General features: G+C 54.7%; 1 protein-coding gene across 3 annotated transcripts in view; it reads left to right on the top strand.

Annotated features, from left to right (window-relative positions):
• PPARA (peroxisome proliferator activated receptor alpha) overlaps nt 1-18,536 on the top strand; it is a 45,190-nt gene that overhangs the window by 15,161 nt on the left and 11,493 nt on the right. For 2 of the 3 annotated variants that reach the window (XM_037160177.2, XM_037160178.2), the window contains exons 3-4: nt 12,081-12,332; nt 16,508-16,668. In XM_037160177.2, the coding sequence (XP_037016072.2) occupies nt 12,125-12,332; nt 16,508-16,668 (369 nt within the window). In that variant the 5' untranslated portion in view covers nt 12,081-12,124. Of the gene's footprint in view, nt 1-12,051; nt 12,333-16,507; nt 16,669-18,536 lie in introns of all 3 variants that reach the window. The other variant, XM_053661504.1, reaches the window with a different exon arrangement.

Raw genomic sequence — 18,536 nt, 5'->3', positions numbered from 1 at the left:
TGTGGGGACACAGAGGATGGACCGGGCCCTTCCCCGTGCGTGGATCCGGGAAGGCTTCCGGGAGGAAGTAGTACTTGAACTTCCCCTTAAATGTGCAGGGATGGCAGGCATTCCAGGCACAGGAACAGGGTAAGATCAAGGCCGGAGAGCTCAGGGTGCAGGTGGTGAACGCTGGACCATTTATTTTGGCCAGAACACAGGGTCTGCCCTGGGAAGTGAGAAAGGAGGGTTCACTCACCATCGGCCTCAGCAGGTCTTGGCAAGCTCCCGCTCGGGGCCAGGCATCTTCCTAAGCACTGAACCCCTTTCCAGCAGAGCCGACCTGGTTGGTGTGTTAGAACAGGGTCCCAGCCTCTGGGCTGTGGACCAGTACCTGGCCAGGCCTGTTGGGAACTGGGCTGCACAGCAGGAGGTGAACTGGAATGTGATGTGCTGGAATCATCCCGAAACCATGCCCCCACCCTGGTCCGGGGAAGAACTGTCTTCCACAAAACTGGTCCCTTTTGCTAAAAAAAAAGGCTGGGGACCGCTGTGCTAGAAGACGCTAATTGGGGGAGGACGGTGCCCACATCGGTGGGTGAGCCCGTCTGGAGCGCCGGGGAGGCTTGCGGGAGAGTGGCCCTTGAGGAAGGGCTGGAAGGCGGGAGGGGCCCGGGGGCCCGAGGATGGAGGGGATGGGAAGTCCCTGGGAGGAGCAGGAGACACTGTGATGGGGGAAGGTCTCGGAGAGGCCCGGTGGTGGCAGCAGCAGGCCCCTGCGGAGGGCCTGGGGGTGGGGCAGGGCCCCGGTGCCCTCTGTGGAAGCAGCCCTGCGAAGGAGGGTTCCCAGGGGCTGGGACAGCCTTGGACTCAGGTGCCGTCTCCCTCTGGCTGTCATCAGGGGCCAGGGACAGAAGCTGCAGGGTGTCACCAGGTGAATCGGCTTGCAGAGGCCCCAGGTGTGTGGCTGCGGTGGACAAGGGGGTGTGGCAGGAGAACTGGGTGCGGGGCAGGGAAATTGACTTTGGGTCCAGCCTGGTCTTTGAGGAGCCGAGTGACCTTGGATGGTGTTCATCCTTGGTCTGTTTTCTTACCTGCAAATCCAGGTGTCTAGAACTGAGGCTCCTCAGAAAAGCCCCTCAGGAGGGGCTGGAGTGACCGAGGCTGTCCTTCAGGCTGTACCTGGGGAGACAGCTGGCGAGGGGCTGGTGAGGAGGCCATCCCAGGGGTCCAGGAGCCAGGGAGAAATGCCGGGGCCCGGGGTGGGGACCGGCTGGATGAGCGTGGTTAGGAGGGAAGGAGATGCATTGAGAACGAGAAGACCACGCCACCCGAAGGACCGGAAGCTGTGAGTCTTCCAGACACAAAACACCAAAGTCACCTTAGGGCGTGTCGGGTGCGAGGCACATTGACAGCTGTCCTACCCGTGATGTGCTCTCTTGCTGCGAGGGTGGCCACATGGTAAGCTTCTGTGTCCAGCGCAGCAGAAGTGTAAATCAGTTCCCCCAGAAACCGTCCCCTGGCCCTGGGTCCTGTGACTAGACACTGCTAGGTTCCCCATTCCTCTTATTTCCATGCAGAGCTTTCCTGCCTCGCAGAAAGTTCGAGTTTTTCTTCAACGGGTCGCTTCCGTTCCCTTGGGGGCAAGCTGCGTTCCCCCTGCCTCTTTAGCACGGTGTCGTCCCACAAGCAGAGTGGCTGTGGCCAAAGCCCCTGGGTTTTATAGTTAGGAGCGTGCCCTGGGTGCTTGCGTGGCGGGGAGCCGCTTGTCCTCAGGGTCCCCCAGATTTCGTTCCTGTCTGTTTGCTCCCTGCTCATGTGGGGTTCGATGGGATCACCAGGCGTTCGGGTTTCTTTTGTGGGTGGGTGGTGGTGAACACGAATTGAGGCTGTGTAGCAGGGGACGCGCTGGCTCCCAGTAGGACGCGCGGACCGGTGCTGCCAGCACTGGGTCGGAGGGAGGGCCCGACCGTTGGAGCTCACAGAGGCTGCCGGCCCTGAAGGACCCGCCTAGGGGTGGAGCCGAGGGTCCCGGGAGTCAGGGGTTCAAGTGGTCGGTTCTTGGCAGTTCCTCCCGAAACACAACTTCCCAAGGCAGTTCAGGCAGGCCCTGCACTCTGTTTAAAATCCAAGGATGACGAAATGGTGCTCCTGAACAACTCAGCGTCACCACAGGCAGAGGAAAGTGAGGACCGTTCAGACGACGGGAGAGATGACAGCAAACTGCAGACCTGGCCCAGGATCCTGGACTTCAAGCACATGACAGGGTCAAGTGACAAAGCCTGAGTGTGAGTCATAGATACTGTGCGCCTGCTACATCTGCTGGACTTGATCAGGGGGCTGCGGTGGGTGTGAGAATGTCCTTAATCTCGCTCACGCGCACGCGCACACAGGCACATGCATACACTGTGGCTACCTACTTACTTTCCTCGTACAAACAAGAGCAGGTGGTGAGGAAAGCCAGCAGGCAGAATGTTCACTACAAGTGAGTGTGGATGAGCAAGGGCTGGCACTGTGCCTCGCACTCTTTTGTGTGTGTGCAAACTTTCCGTAAGTGAAATTACTCACAAATAAAAAGTCAAACAGCAGACAGCTAAACGGAAGAGGCGGCGTCTACCGTGTGTGTCCCTGCTCCCTTTATAACCACGCTCGAGTTCAGAAAACGCGAGGAAAAGCTCACCGACTCTGAAACAGCACCGACTGGCCTTCCCTTCCGCGCTTTTGTAAACTGGACTTTTCCGGTTTGGAGGTCACTGTAGATTCCCAGGCAGCTCTAGGAGATCATGCAGGGAGATCCCCCCCGCCCTCGCTTTACACCGCCCCCTTCCCCACGTGGTGATGTCTTGCACGACCTAGTACGACGTCATGTCGCCCCCCAGACAACCCTCAGGCAGCCATTTAACAGCCGCATGGACCCCCCACCCCCACCCACCCAAGCCCTTGCTCACCCCTGGGCACCCAATCGCTGTTTCTATCGCTTTGTCACTTCAAGAAAGTTACAGAATGAACCCCGTCATAGGGCCCTCTGGGCACCGGCCTCTTTCCCGCAGCACAACTTCCGTGCGCGTCACCAAGCGCTGGGCCAATCAGGGCTTCGTCGCTTGTCCCAGGTGAGCAGTGTTGCGGGACGGCGCGCCGAGTCTGCTGCACCGCCCTGCCCCCCACCGGAGGAGACGGGGGTGTTTCCCGTTCAGGTCGTTATGGGTGAAGCTGCCGGGCGCATTCGTGCGCGGTTTCCTGGTCTTGTTTTAAATATGTAGGCGGTGCACGACGGTGCACAGACACCGCGTGGCCGCCGCGGCCACAGCCTCGTTTCAGGACATTTTCGTCACCCCTGAAAGAAGCCACACACCCATTCCCTGCGCCCCACCCCCTGCCCCGGCTGAGCCCAGTCTACGTTCTGTCTGATTTGCCAGAACTGGGCATTTCATACAAAAGGACTCACGGTCCCTGGTCGTTTGGGGTTGGCTTCTCTCGTGCAGCATGACGTGGCCTGGCCAATGCCTCATTTCTTATTCTCTCCAGACTTACAAGGTGGAAAGCACACAGTTTATTTACCGTCTGTGTTGGTGCCATTCGGGCAGTTTCTACTGTAGGCTGTGATGGGTCGATTGCGTGGCTGTGCACACACGTGCATTCCTCCAGTGGCGGAAGGGCCGTGTCCCAGGGTGGCTGCGTTCAGCTTTCTGAGGACGGGCCAGGCCGTTCTCCGCGCGGCCGCACTGTTTCAGTCAGGAGCTGCATGCAAGGCGGCTCTCTTCCGCCCTCTGCCAGCGCCTGTCGTCGTCTCCCTGGCCCAGCCATCCTGGCAGGTCCGAGTGGCGTCTCCTTAACAACCAATGACACCGAGTGTGTTTTCCTGTGCCTGCTGGCCATCTGTACATCTTTTCGAGAAAATGTCTGTTTAAATCCTTTGCCCAGTATTTTAAAATATGTGCATTGATTTTAGAGAGAGGAAGGGAGAGAAAGAGAGAGAGACGTCGATGTGAGAGAGAAACATTTATCAGCTGCCTCTCACACACCTCCCAACTAGGGGTCAAACCTCAATCTAGGGCTGTGCCCTGAGCGGGAGTCGAACCCCCACCTTTTGGTGTACAGGACGACATTCCAAGCAACTAAGCCACACCAGTCAGGACCCATTTTTTAAAAAGTTAGTTATTTTTGGAGATCGAGGAAGGGGAAAAGTGAGGGAAACATCAGTGTGCGGTTCCCTCTTGGGCACCCCCTACTGGAGACCCAGCCTGCAACCCAGGCGTGTAGCTTGACTGGGAATCGATCCCATGACCCTTTGGTTCACAGGCTGGCACTCAACCCTCTGAGCCACACCAGCCGGGATAGGGCCCAGTTTTTGTTGTTTTTTTTGAAAGATTTTATTTATTTATCTTTAGAGAGGAAGGGAAGGAGAGAAGGAGAGAAACATCAATGTATGGTTGACTCTCGCGAGTCCTCCACTGGGAACTGGCCCGCAACCCAGGCATGTGCCCTGACTGGGAATCGAACCTCGATCATGTGGTTTGCAGGCCCTTGCTCAATCCACTGAGCTACACCAGCCAGGGCTAGGGCCCAATTTTTAATTGGAATATTTGTCATTCTGTTGTTGAATTGTAAGAGTTTTATATAATCTGAATACAAATCTCTTGTCAGATATCTAATATACAAATATTTCCTCCCATTCAGTGAGCTGCCTTTTTAGTTTCTTGATGGTAATGTTTATAACCGAAAATTTCAAATTTTGACGTCCAGTTTATTATTTGTGGGTCGCTTGTATTTTTGGCGTGCATACAGATTTGCGTGGGAACAGAAGTTTTCGTTTATTTCACTGGGAGAAATGCAGGTCCCAGGGCGGCTGCCGGGACCCTGTCCAGCTCTGTGGGAAGGCACCCAGCTGTTCTCCAGAGCGGGCGGCCCGCGTCCCGCACCCTCCCGCAATGTCTGCGTGGTCCTGTCTGCCCGCATCCCCACCGGTGCCTGACCAGGCTGGTCTGCATCACTTTGGTCACGTCTCGGTAGTGCATAGTTTTCAAAGCATCGATCTGGCCCCGGCCGGTGTAGCTCAGTGGATTGAGCATGGGCCTGGGAATCAAAGGATCCAGGTTCCATTCCCGGTCAGGGCACATGCCTGGGTTGTAGGCCAGTTCCTGGCAGGGGACGCATGAGAGGCAGTCACACATTGATATTTCTCTTCTTCTCTCCTTCCCTTCCCCTCTAAAGATAAATAAATAGAATATTTTTTTAAGCATTGATCTGTTTCTTCTAAGTTGCTGAATTTATGACTAAGGTGGTTTGTAGCCGCTTCTTTAGCCTTTCACTGGTTGCAGGCTCTGCGGTGACGTCACAGTTTATTCCTGATGTCGGCCATTTGTGTCTCCTCTTTTCATTCTTGTCCGTCTTGCCAGAGGTTTATCAGCTTTGTTTTTTAATCCTCACCCGAGGATATGTTTATTGATTTGAGAGAGAGAGGAGGGGGTGGAAGAGAGAGACACAGGTTGGTTGCCTCTCATACACACCGTAACTGGGGAGCGAGCTGCAACCTAGGCACGAGCCCTGACCGGGGATCGAACCCACAGCCTTTGCTGTACAGGAGGACGCTTCACCCAACTGAGTCACCTGGCCAGGGCTAGAGGTTTACCCATTTTATTGATTTTCTCCAAAGAAACAGCGGTGCGCTCCATCGCTGTCTCCGCTGTTTTCCTGATTTCTCCTTGATCGCTGCTCTTGTCCTTGTGAACTTCTGCCTCGTTTTGCTGTTACGCTGCCGGTTTCTGGAGGTGGGAATTCAGGTTATCGCTGTGAAGCCTTCCGGCTCCTCTGGTAGAAGCGTGTGACGCTGCCAGTGCCCCCCTGGCACCGCCTGTCGTTGGCTAGAATGTCAGCCTTGGCTCCGAGGGCTTTCGCAGAGACTCGGGTGGGCCAGGAGGGCCCCACAGAAACGCCCCCGGGGGCGCTGAGAGGACGGGTCCCCACTGAACACGCGAACACGTGGCCACATGGGCACTGGGAAGTAGGCAACCCTCCACGTTTCGTTTTGCCATTGCTTTAGTTTTTTTATTGATTGATTTTAGAAAGAGAAGCGATGTTCTTTTAGAAAGAACATCGATTTGTTGTTCCACTTACTGGCGCACTCGTTGGTTGGTTCTTGTATGTGTTCCGACCAGGGATGGAAACCCACAACCTTGGCGTACCTGGGCAGCGCTCCAACCAACTGAGCTGCCCCACCAGGCCCCTTCTGGCATTACTTTAAATCCCCAATGTTCACTTTGAAAACAAGTTAGAAAAATACTGGGTGGTGGGTTGTTTTTTTTTTTTTTCTGATTTCTAAACTTTCCTAAAGTCTCTAGCAAAAAATTAAAATGCAACACAGCGTCTATTTAACACAGAGGTAAGCAGAAGGAAAGGCAACTTGCAGGTAATAAAAAAAACGAACTTTTCAATTGTCTGAACTGGGTCAAAAGCTGTGACGTCAGCCTGGGAAGAACATCACCCAGGAAGTGACATGGAGGATGGACGTGGGGAGCAGAAACCAGGGGCTGGTGGGTTGGGTCCGAGCTGCCCCCTCCGTCCCCATCCCTGGGTCTGTGCCCCTGGGCACGTTACCGGAACCTCTCTGTCCGCCAGCTTCCTCCCAAGTACATTAGACGAGGCTGCCCCAGCGTGTTGAGAGGGGGCAGGGAGTCAGCACGTGCCGGCCCTGGTCAGGGTCGTGTGGGAGGTGCCATTGTCAACATCAGCAGAACCTCCGTAGTGTCGTGTCTGAATGGTGGCCAGGGACGAGGTCCCGCAGCTGGCCCTCAGAGTCTGCCACGCCCTGGCACGGCACGGTGCCCGAGAGGTCTAAGCAGCGGTTAGGGCCACACCGCTCGTGGGTGCCCGGGAAAGTGCTGTGAGTGACATTCTGTAACTCCACGATGAGCCACACTCACCCACAGTTACTCCCGCACGAGACAGGGTGTCACAGGAAAGGCGGAGAGGGGAGGAGATGCCACGTAAAGAATAAAGGGAGGCCTCTGCCGTCCCACCCGATGGTGGGTGGCTCGTCTGAGTTCCGAGTTGGGAGGTGGAAGTAATTCCCCCTCTGCGCAATGAGGGTGGCGGCCCATTTGCTGTCTGTCGCCTTCTGCTGAGAAATCCAAAAACGTCCTGATGTTCGATCTCTTGCACAGGACAGGATTCCCCCTGAGACATGTAGGAACCGGTGGGGTCTTCTCTCTGTCCCCATGTGCTCTGAAATGTCCCCGTCGTCTGCCTCGATGGCTCTGTGTTGCCAGGAACCTAATGCCCCTCCCACGCTGCAGCTTCACACCTTCCTCTCCGAAGAACGTGCTCGTCTTCATGGGCCGGGACTGTCCCAGCCCGTCCCCTCCTGGCCCTGCCCCCGGGACCCCTTCCTCTGGAGGGGTCCCCCTTCCGGACGCACCCTCTCACTTTCTCGTCATTCGTCTCCCTTTCCCCAGGAGATCGGTGACGTGGTGCTGGTTTGGGGGCCGGCTCCCTCCCTCCCACTGTTCCTCCAAGTTTCCGCATCCGCGTGCTGGGTGGCCCTCTTTCTTTCACGTTAGAGGCCTGGTTTTTCACGGTCACTTTTATATATAATAAGCGAGGACCGAAGAACCGACTGAGGTCCTGGGCAGAGGGTGGGTGGTCGTTTCTTAGGGTTCCCAGAGCTCAGGCTGGGCGGCGGGTGGGAGCTCACCGACTCCCTCTCGGCGTGGGCTCCTGCCTTCGCCTGGGTCTGCCGCCCCGCGGACAGGCACCGAAGCCGAGGTTCCAGAGTCGAGGTCGCCCTCAGCACTGCCCTGCGCCCAGGGGGCTCGGCGTCCTCAGTGGAGCCCCACGAGATGAGCCGCGTCAGCATCGTGGTCCCCCTCGCAGCTCTCTGCTACTCCCCGCTGCCACTTGGACCCGTCACCCCTCTGCACATGCCAGGTCCTCTCGATTATGAAAGTTCGAGGCCCGGGGCTCTGTTGGGAAAGATCTGGATGTCTCCAGTTAAACCTGCGTGGGTGGTGTCAAAGTGCCCGTGATGTGCTCAGTTTAATTTGGCAAAACAGAGTCCTGGGGGTCTCTGCCCCACTTTCCGCTCCGGCACTTTCCGCCTCCGTTTTCGCGGGGCTCATCGGCACTCTCTGTGCCGTGGGAGCGTGTTAATCACGATGCAGGCGGTGACAACTGTCCTGTGTCTGTGAGTTCCCGGTGCCCCGTGAAGCCCCAGAGGGCTTTGGAGCTTTCTGTTGTTTAACTTGAAATGGCATGTTAAATCCTCGACTGACACATCAAGGTGAAAGGTTCTAAGTGTTAAGTCTCGCATCCAAAAAGTATGTGGGAAAGAGTGAAGAACCGACTGGGTCGTGGGCGGGTGTGGGCGGGAGAGAGGACAGCTCTCCGCCAAGCGGCGCCCCCTCGGCAGCAACCCCATCTTTTCCCTCCCAGTGGCCCTGATGTCTTCCCTGGCTTCGTTTAGCAAAAAAGAAAATGTGCACAGGTTTCTGCATGGTGGCCTCACCCAGCACATGAGGTGACCATGTGACAGGTTGACAGCGCAGTGAATTGGGGTTCGGTACAGAAAGGTACGAGCAGAGAAATCTGATGTTTGCCACCACCGACCCCTGACCCTTTGGGCTCAGGACAAGTCTGGGCTTAAAAACCCAAGTCCGAACGCCGTGTTCTCTCCCTCGAGTCTGGATCCCCAGCCCTGAACCGTGGTTGATGGTTGGCATGGTACCACACTGCTATTTAATATTTAATTTCAGAGAATATTTATGAAGAGCCTCTGGGTCCCAGGAACTCCACTAATCACATGGGGAGACAAAGCCATCAGCGCCGGCGACGCCCTGGGGAACTGGCCGTGAGCGGGTTGCAGTCCCCTTGGCCTTCGGTTACTGCATCAGCCAATGAGCCTTCTTTGCTCCCATCAGAGCACCTGATTGATTTTGCCATAAACCATTCCCAGGTTCACTCTCTGCTGCTGCTGCTGCTGCTGCTAAGGTAGAAGGGTCGGACTGGGGGTCTGTTCGGGCCTGTGTGCGGCAGTTTGTCCTGAGTGCTACGGCATGCGTGCAGGTCCCGGGCCCGGGCCGTGGTCACGGGCCTCTCCGGGCGTCTCTGCTCCCAGTTCCCGCCAAGCGGGACTTCCTCCACCCTTGCGCTCAGCTCCCCCACCACCCCCTCCCGAATGCTTTGTTTTTAAGTCCCTGTGACGAAGATGTTCACTCTGCAAATTTCTGATTGTGCTCCCGAGGTGGAGCCGGCTGACTTAGGCCCGGATCCCTGGGGCCTTGTTGTCTTTGGCAGGCCAGCTGCATGCCATTGTGCCATCCGGCCGCGAGTGCCGGGCCAAGCCGCGGCTCACAGACCTTCACCTAGTTCCCAGGAGTCGGCACCGCGTGGGCCCGCCGCCGTGCCGGGCACGTGCCGCCGGGGCTCGCCCAGGACGGGGCCGGGGTGCATGGGAACCGGAGGAGAGGGCACACAGCCCGCCTTGGCTTCACACCCGTAGCCTCTCGTTTTAGCCTGAGCCTCCAAAACAGAGAAGGCCTGTGTCAAAGGTCACCCGCTGCTGCCGCAGGCTTCCAGAGGTTCCACCTGCCGGCGCGGAGGTGACAGAAGACAGTAATTGAATCTCTCTTCTCTCTTGCTCCCTCCCTTTCTTCCTTCCCCCCCTCTCTTTTCTATTTCTTTTCAAAAAATGTTCCATAGCGCCCTGGCTGGTGTGGTTCAGTGGACTGAGTGCTGGCCTGTGAACTAAAGGGTTGCCAGTTCAATTCCCAGTCGGGGAACATGCCTGGGTTGTGGGCCAGGTCCCCAGTAGGGGGCACGTGAGAGGCAACCACACATCGATGTTTCTCTCCCTCTCTCCTTCCCTTCCCCTCTCTAAAAATAAATTTAAAAAAATCTTTTTAAAAATGTCCCATAGTGTTTGTATACCCTGTTTCATAGTTTTCAAAGGAATGTTTTTTTAAATATGTTTAAAAAATCCTTTTAAAGAATCCTTTGCTTCACAGGGCCGCGCTCAATCCACTGAGCTTTACCAGCCAGGGCTCAAAGGAACATTTTGACGGACAAGTGTTTGGTCATGAAGACCTAAAAGCAGCAGCTCTGGTTCACACATGAGCTTCTGATACACAGGGAGCGGCTCCAACGTTTCAACTGGACAGACTCAGGCTGACGGCACCGGCAAGGCCCGCGGGTCTCGGGTTAAGGAAGGAGTGACGGGATTACTCGGAGCGTCACACCTTTGCCTCTTCTCAACCCCCGAGTAGCTCCCCCCATCCCACCCCCCACTCCCCAGCTCTGGGAAAGCTCCCTCCACTGGAGGCTGGAGACCTGGTTAAGCTCCATTTGCATTCGAGGTCTTCCTCCAGCCATCTTGTCCTGCCCTCCTGGCCAGACCCGCAGCGGCTGAGAACAGCCCTCCTTTGTCACGCTGCTGCTTTATCCCTGCGAAGCACGTGGGCTCGGGGCACAGGCCTGGTGCCCGGTGTGCTCTCTGGGTCGCGTGGGGAACTAGAAGGGAGAGCTGGCGGCCCCTGGGGTGTTTCTGCACCCTGGGCAGAAGCAATGGCACCCGTAGCAGCGCCTGGAAGCCAGGAGGTGCCGGGGCCGCCGGTGGGCTTGTCACTGTGGGTGCATCTGCTGCTCTTCCCGGGACCCGCTCAGAGGGGGCCATCCCTCGCCTGCTACAGCTGGAAGCCCAAGGGGCTGGTATGTTCTAGGGTCCAATCGCTGCTGGACTCTGTGCCGGGGTTCATTTGCCAGTGACCCGAATGAAGGGCCACATGAGGAGCCGGCAGCTCACACGGCTGACACTCGCCCCCTCCCCGTCCCGGGGGCTGGAAGTCTGGGTGCCAGTGTCGGCAGGGCCGTGTCCCCGGAGGCCTCGCCCTGGGCCAGCAGGCGGCCACAGCCTCTCTGTGTGCTTGTGCCCTGTCCCAGCCTTCTCTCCACGAGGGGGCACGAGCCCAGTGGGATCAGGACCCACTCGTTTAATGCAGCCCCTCCTCATACATTCCGGGGGCTGGGGCCGGGGCCGGGACTGCCGCCCGCGTGTCTGGGGGACCCAGTTCCGCCCGCCACGCAGCCCACAGGGAGAAGGCGCTTTCCCCGGGGGTCGACGTCAGTGAGCTCTGTGGGGACTCACCTGTTCGGGTTCTGTAAAACTGCAGCGTGTCTGTTAGGGCCCAGCCGTGTCTTCGGGATTCCTGCCAGGTCTCCCCCAGGGCACCAGGAGGGCGGATGATACCGTCTCCGGCACGCGAGCTGACTGCTGGTCCCTCCTGCTGTCCCGGCCCCCCAGCCGGCGCCGCACGGGCCTGCTTGTTCCAGGAAGGTACCGGCCAGGTGCCTCCGTCGGGGGTCCTTTGCTGTGCAGTTTGCGGGAACGATCTCCCCCAGACTTCTGCACCCCTTCTCCCTGTCCCTTCTGCTCTTGCTGTCCCCCCATCTGCCAGGCAGTCCCTGTGTCCCACCCACTCTCCTGCGTCATCGTGTCCCCAGCCAGCCGGCCACTCCTGTCTCTGTTGATCTGCCCCTCGTCCTGTCCCCACCAGGAGGGTGTTCCGGGAGAGCAGGGGCTTCGTGCCCCTCACTGTCTCGTTCACCCCCAATGCAGCGGGGGCTCAGCATGCAGCGTGACCCCGTGACGAATGATTGATCCCTGCCTGCCCAGCAATGGCGCCTCAAACATTTGTGTTTAGAAATGTTCATTTTTCTGCCCTGGCCGCTGCGGTCAGTGGATTGAACACCAGCCTGAGAACCAAAGAGTCACCAGTTCGATTTCCAGTCGGGGCACGTGCCTGGATTTCAGGCCAGGTCCCCAGTGAGGGGGGGGAGGGTGGGAGGCAACCACACATTGATGTTTCTCTCCTTCCCTTCCTCTCTCTCTAAATATAAATAAAAATAAAATGTTAAAAAATTGTTTTAATTAAAAAAAAGAATGTCATTTTCTTAGTGTGCTTATTAAGACTCAAGCTGCGGCCAGATGGCGTACAGTGTTAGTTCTTAGATTATGACCTCACGGGCGTCCTCATGGATAAATGATGTTCTCAGTGACGTCAAGCCAGCGCTCGTCTGCACCAGTTTCACTGGTGCCTTCTCTCTCCTCCCAGGGGGTTGGTGCAGCGCTGGGACCTGGCACCACGAGCTACCCAGGATGGTGGACACAGAAAGCCCGATCTGCCCCCTCTTCCCACTGGAGACCGATGACCTGGGAAGCCCGTTATCTGAAGAATTCCTGCAGGAAATGGGAAACATCCAAGAAATCTCTCCGTCCATGGGCGAGGACAGTTCTGGCAGCTTCAGTTTCACAGACTACCAGCACTTAGGGAGCGGCCCTGGGTCAGATGGGTCCGTCATCACAGGTAAGCGTGCTCCTTCCTGGGGACATTCCTAGAAACGTCGTTTCTCACCTGACCGCGAGGCCGCGGGTTCCCGATTCCGGAGTGATAGGACCTGTGGGCAGGGAGCGTCAGTCCTCCGTCTGCACCCGCCCTTCTGAAGCCGTGCGCCTGCCCTGGGCCCTCTCACTTTCCTGTTGATTCTAGAGTCCGTGTGTCCGTTTGTACCAAAGATGCCTGCCAGGGTTTCGATGGGGGCTGTGTTGAATCTATGGATCGACGTGGGGAGAGCTGACATCTTAACCCCACGGAGTCTCCTGTGCCGTGACTAGTTTCTCCTTTCCTCTGGGTCTTTAATTTCTCTCCACGGTGTTTTATGTTCCTTAGTGTGCAGGTCTTTCACGTTCTTCGTCTGATTTATCACTGTTCCGTATTTTCTGATGCTTTGTAAATGCTATTTTTCAGATTTTGGTTTCTGATCATTTGTTGCTATTTATAGAAATACAACTGATTTATGGCTATTGATCTTGTATGCTGTACCCTTGTTAAACTCATTAATTAGTTATAGCAATTTTTTTAAAAAAGATTTTATTTATTTATTTTTAGAGAGAAGGGGAGGGAGGGAGACAGAGGGAGAGAAACATTGATGTGTGGTTGCCTCTCATGTGCCCCCTACTGGGGACCTGGCCTGCAACCCAGGCATGTGCCCTGACTGGGAATTGAACCAGTGACCCTTTGGTTCACAGGGTGGTGCTCAATCCACTGAGCCACATCAGCCAGGGCAAGACAGTTTTACTTTTTCCTTTTCATACTGAATGCCTTTTATTTATTTTTCATGTCTTATCACACTGGTTAGAACCTCCAGTACAATGTTGAATTGACATGAAACATTCTCGCCTTATTTCTGATCTTAGTAGGACAGCACTCAGTCCTCTGCCATGAAGTGTGATGTTAACTATAGTTTTTATAGATGGTCTTGATCAAGTTGAGGAAGTTCCCTCTAATTCTAGTTTTCTGTGAATTATCAAGGACTGATAATGGATTCTGTTCATTACTTTTCCTGCATCTAGTAAGATAATCACATGTTTTGGGTTTTTTTGTTTGTTTGTTTTTAGTTAGTCACAGAGAATTCCACTGTTTAGTTTTCAAGGGTTTAGACAGCCTTGCACTTCTGGGATAAACCCTACGTGGTCGTGATGTGTTACCCGCTTTATATTTTGTTGAACTTCACTCACCAACACTGAATCCAGAACTTCCATGTCTGTGTATGCGAGGCGTGTTTGTTCTAGTTTTTTGTGGTCCTTGTCTGGTTTTGTTAGATTAATGATGGCCTCATGGATGGGTTAGGACACACTCCTTCCTTTTCGGTTGCATGGAACTATTTCTGTAAAATTGATTTTATTTCTTCCTTAAATGCTTGGTAAATTTCACAGATGAAGCTATGTTCTTTTTTTTTTAAAGGTTTTATTTATTTTTAGAGCGAGGGGAAGGAAGGGAGAAAGAGAGAATCATCAATGTGTGATTGCCTCTGTGCACCCCCTACTGGGCACCCCCTGCTGGCCCGCCACCCAGGCACATGCCCTGACTGGGAATCGAACTGGCGACCTTTAGTTTTGCACAATGGCACTCAATCCACTGAGCCACAGCAGCCAGGGCTGTGCTCTTTTTTCTTCCCATCTTATTTCTGTTTCATTTTGGGCATTTTATCCATCTTTCCAGTATAATTTGTGTTTCATTTTGGATCATTTTCCTGCTGTGTCTTCAAGTTCACTTCCTCCTGGGACATCTAACCGGCTCCTGATACCACTCGGTACAGTTTTCCTGTCGGTGTCCTATTTCCCATCCCTGGAAGCGTGACTCCATCCTTCATGCCCTCTCTCTGCCTCAAGTGTTCAGCCGCTCACCTGGCTTCTTGAGCATTTACAATACAGCCACAGTAACTCTACAAGCTGTCTGCAGAAATCTGTCCTTTGTATCAGTTCTGGGCCCATTTCAGCTCATTGATGTCTCCTCACTGTGGGTCGCATTTTCGGCTTCTCACGCGTTTTGTCATTTTTTTTTTTATTGGGCGCCACCCACTGCGAACTGACGGATATTTTTGTTTTCCTGTATTCTCGAGCTTTGTTCGTGGGTGCAGCTACTTGAGAAGTGTGCCCTTCAGGTCTGGTTTCCAAAGCTCTGTGTTGATTCCAGAGGAAGCTTTGCCCGATGCTGAGGCCCAGCCCTTTGGAGTGCTTTACCAAAGGCCCCTGGATTCCGAGGCTTCCTACCGTCAGCAGGGGGCCCGGACCGTGCCCACCTCCATGCGAGTCCTTGTATTGTCCCCTCTAGTCATTTCAAAGTGCCGCTGGGGCATGTTTTCTTTTGGCTGTCCCAGCTGACAGAGTGTGGACGTAGTAACTCCTGTGTGCACACACGTCTACAAGGACTTCTCTCTGTGGCCATCTCTAGCCGTGCTCAGGTAAACATGTGGTCACACCGGTGTCTGTGACTAGTCCAAGCTCATCACCATGTGACCATCCTGGCCTCCTCCTCCCTCTCCAGTAGCAAGAGACCCGGCTCCCACCACCCACCCTCCGTTGGCCAGTCGTTCGTGTCCAGCTGCACATGGAGGGCTGTCGGGACTGCTCACCCGTCCCCGTCAGCCACTCAACCAGCCAGCGCACGGTGTCTGAGTTGGTTCCTTTGCCCTCACTCCCAGACACCACAGGTTTCTGAAGTTCCGGAGGTCAGAGGCAGTTAGATTCTTCTGTGGCCTCCTGCCCTCCCCCTGGGCTCTGCAGACCCCCTGGGTTACTCCTGCTGTGTTTGCAACATGAAATTTCACTCTGTGCTGTAAACTTCCATGGGTTTTGACAGGTGCTTAGTATCACGTGTCTACTATTGCACTTTTGTATGATGGTTCATGACCTGACCTCCAAAACCCCCCAGCGCTTCTGGTCCTCCGCCCTGCCTGCCCCACCTCGGCCCGCCAGCAATCTGCTCAGCCTCTCCCTGGTCTGCCTTTCCCCGGATGCCAGGCATTGAGAAGTAGCCTCTCAGACTGGCCTATCCGCTCACCAATGAAGGGCGTCTTGCTTGCTTCTGATTTTGGCAGTAGGAATAAAATTGGTATAAACATTCATGTTTGGGTTTCTTTTAAAGACTTCATTTATTTCTTTTTAGAGGGGGGAAGGGAGGAAGAAAGAGAGGGAGAGAAGCATCAATGTGTGGTTGCTCCCCACTGGGGCCCCGGCCCGCAACCCAGGCCTGTGCCCTGAGTGGGAATCAAACCCGCGGCCCTTTGGTTCAAAGGCCAGCACTCAGTTCACTGACCCACACCAGTCAGGGCTCATGCTTGTTTTCTGAATGAACGTAAGTTCTCAAATCACTTGTGTAAATATCTAGGGATATAATTCCTTTAAGAGTTGCTTATACTGTCCTCCGACATGGCTGCACCCTTTTGCATTTCCGTCAGTGGCGAGTGCGGGTCTGTTACTCTGTGTCATGCTGGCGGTTGGCGTGGCCAGTTGTTCGAATGTTAGCCCCTCTGGTGGGTGTGTATCGGTGTCTGGTTACTGTTTATTCAGTCTCCTAAGGACCAGCGTTGTGGCACGTGTTTTTCTGCGCTGACTTGCAATCTGTACAGCTTCTTCAGTGAGGTGTCTATTCAGGCTTTCTGCCAATTTCTTTTACTTGCATTGTTTGTTTTATTATTGTTAAGTTTTAAGTCTTCTCTGCATATCTGGGTTACAAATCTTTTACCAGATATGTGTATTTTGCAAAGATTATTCCCCCCGTCTGTGGCTTGCCTTTTTATTTTCTTAAATGCCGAGCAAAATTTTCATTCTAAGAAAAGCCAACTTATTTTTTTCTTATATGGGTCACAGTTTTGGTGCATAACGGGCATCGTTATGCTGCATTCTGGTGTGATTCACTGAGCTAACTGTCACGGGTGAGCCGACAGGACGCAGACACGGTAACAAGTTCTGCAGGACGCTTCCAGTGCAGGGGCCTGGGGTGGGTGGGAACCATGAGACCCACGGACCAAGACCGCGCATGCGCAGTCGTTTGGGAGAGGCCAGGCTGCCGGGAGCCCTGCCTACCAGTGGATGCCCCTCCCCAAACCCTAAACGCCTCACCTGTATCTTCATAACCCTGGTGTAGGCATAGACTGGGGATGCTTTGAAAATTCATCCGTCTTATCTGTCTGTCCTCAGACACCCTGTCACCAGCTTCGAGCCCCTCATCGGTCACTTATCCTGGGGTCCCCGGGAGCGCAGACGACTCCGCCAGCACAGCACTGAACATCGAATGCAGGATCTGTGGGGACAAGGCCTCAGGCTACCATTACGGGGTTCACGCGTGTGAAGGCTGCAAGGTAGGCCGGACTCTGGGGTGCGGGTGGAGGGGACACAGGTGGCCTGCTTCGGGGGCTATGTGTGGTTCCTCCTGTCCTGCGCACAGACGCTCGCCATTACAAAACGGACCTGCAGAAAGCCCTAGACACGAACTGACCCGGGACACCGGGTAATCTCTCTCTTCAGAGTGTGGCAGGTTGTCGGCTGCACTTCGTACACACCTCGGAGAGGTGTGTCCTTTAAAGGCAGACCCGCCACGTGCAGGGTGACCCTGCTTTGGATGCAAGGCCAGGGAGCCCAGGCCCTGTCTCTCATCCTCGGACGTCAGGGAGGGCGGTGGCTCTCCCAGCTGTCAGGGACCTGCAGTGTCTCCTGCAGTGTCCCACAGCACACGCCAGGTGACAGCCAGACCCAGTGCCGTCCTTTCTGCAGCTGCGAAAAGGACCTGACCACCCCTCCCCCTGCATCCTTTCCTGTACGTTGGGGGTTTCTGTACCCCAACCACGAGCACCCTGGTGCCTGTCCTCGTTCTCACACCAGCTCAGCTTGACCGCGGCGCACATGACCCAGGGCCAGCAGGGCGGGGTCAGGCCCGGTCTCCAGCATTCTGCCCACCGCGTCACCGGCCCCACCGTGACTTTCCAGCATGACCACAGGCAGGGCCGCTTCCTTCTGGAATTGCCTGCACGCGTCAGGCTTGGCATCTCGGGCACATGATGTCTCACCTAGATGCTGGCCACCAGAAGTCCCTTTCCTTGCACACACCGGATGCTTTACCAACTTTGGGGAGGTGCCACCGTCTCTAATGGCACACTACACGCTCTGCATTCTGGGAACAACAACGACGTCCTGCCTGGAGCCAGGCTGGTGCACAGGCAGGGTGCGCAGCGTGAGCCAGGGCGTCTCTGGGTCCTGACCTTTAAAACCCTGTGTCTTCGCCCCGCCCTCCAGTCTCACGTGTCCTCTGGCTGTCCCGCTGTACAAGCCCCTATGTCCTCACCTCGTCCCCCGGTCTCACACGGGCTCTGGCCGTCCCACTGTGCCAGCCTAGATAACCAATCAAATGGAGTAGGAGCCTTGCCCTGTCGTTCCCCAGAAATTGCAGCCTCCTCTCCCCAGGCCCAGTCAGGCCTTCCATGCAAAAATGTGGAAGAATAGCCCTGGCTCTTGTGGCTCAGTGGATTGAGCACAGGCTGCACACCGAAGGGTGGCCAGTTCGATTCCCAGTCAGGGCACACGCCTCGGTTGGGGGCCAGATTCCTGGTGGGGGGTGTGAGAGAGGCAACTGGTGGATTATCACACACCAATGTCTGATGTTTCTCTCTCTCTCTCCCTCCCCACTCTAACACTAAATAAATAAAATATTTTTTAAAGAAAGGAAAAATATGGAAGAGTGATGGAAAGCAAAGAAAAAAGAACCAGACGCAATGTGCACACTTCACAACTTTCTAAGCATGAACTAGTGAACTAGTTCTTCAAGAACTAATTGTAACATGGCCTTTTCTGTAGGATTCAGTTACTTTTGTTTAGAGTTTGTTAAATGAAATTTTATTTTTAAGTATAAATAATATTTGTATTTACTAGATAAAGTTAAAGGTATTCTTATAGAGTAAGAACATTGTTTACATAAAGCTGGCTTCCTTTTATCATATTTTAAAATAATTTTTGTCTTTTAGGAAGTTAACATTCTCTTATAAAGATTTTTAAAAAGTCGTGAGTCACAAATACAGACGTGCGCTAGGAGGGGAAAAGTTAAATTCGTGTAGATTTTAACGGGACTGAGTGTCGCCGTGGGAGATTGCAATGGGCCTTTCCAAGCCAGACAAGGACATTTTGACATTACTTTAAATTCCGCGTCATTTTCTTGGTTTTAATTTTAACATGTCAT

This window comes from Artibeus jamaicensis, unplaced genomic scaffold, assembly GCF_021234435.1.
Source record: "Artibeus jamaicensis isolate MK-2021 breed Jamaican fruit bat unplaced genomic scaffold, CSHL_Jam_final contig_233, whole genome shotgun sequence".
Lineage (NCBI taxonomy): Eukaryota > Metazoa > Chordata > Mammalia > Chiroptera > Phyllostomidae > Artibeus > Artibeus jamaicensis.
Note: the sequence above shows the minus strand (reverse complement) of the source record. Positions and strands in the feature narration are given on the sequence as shown.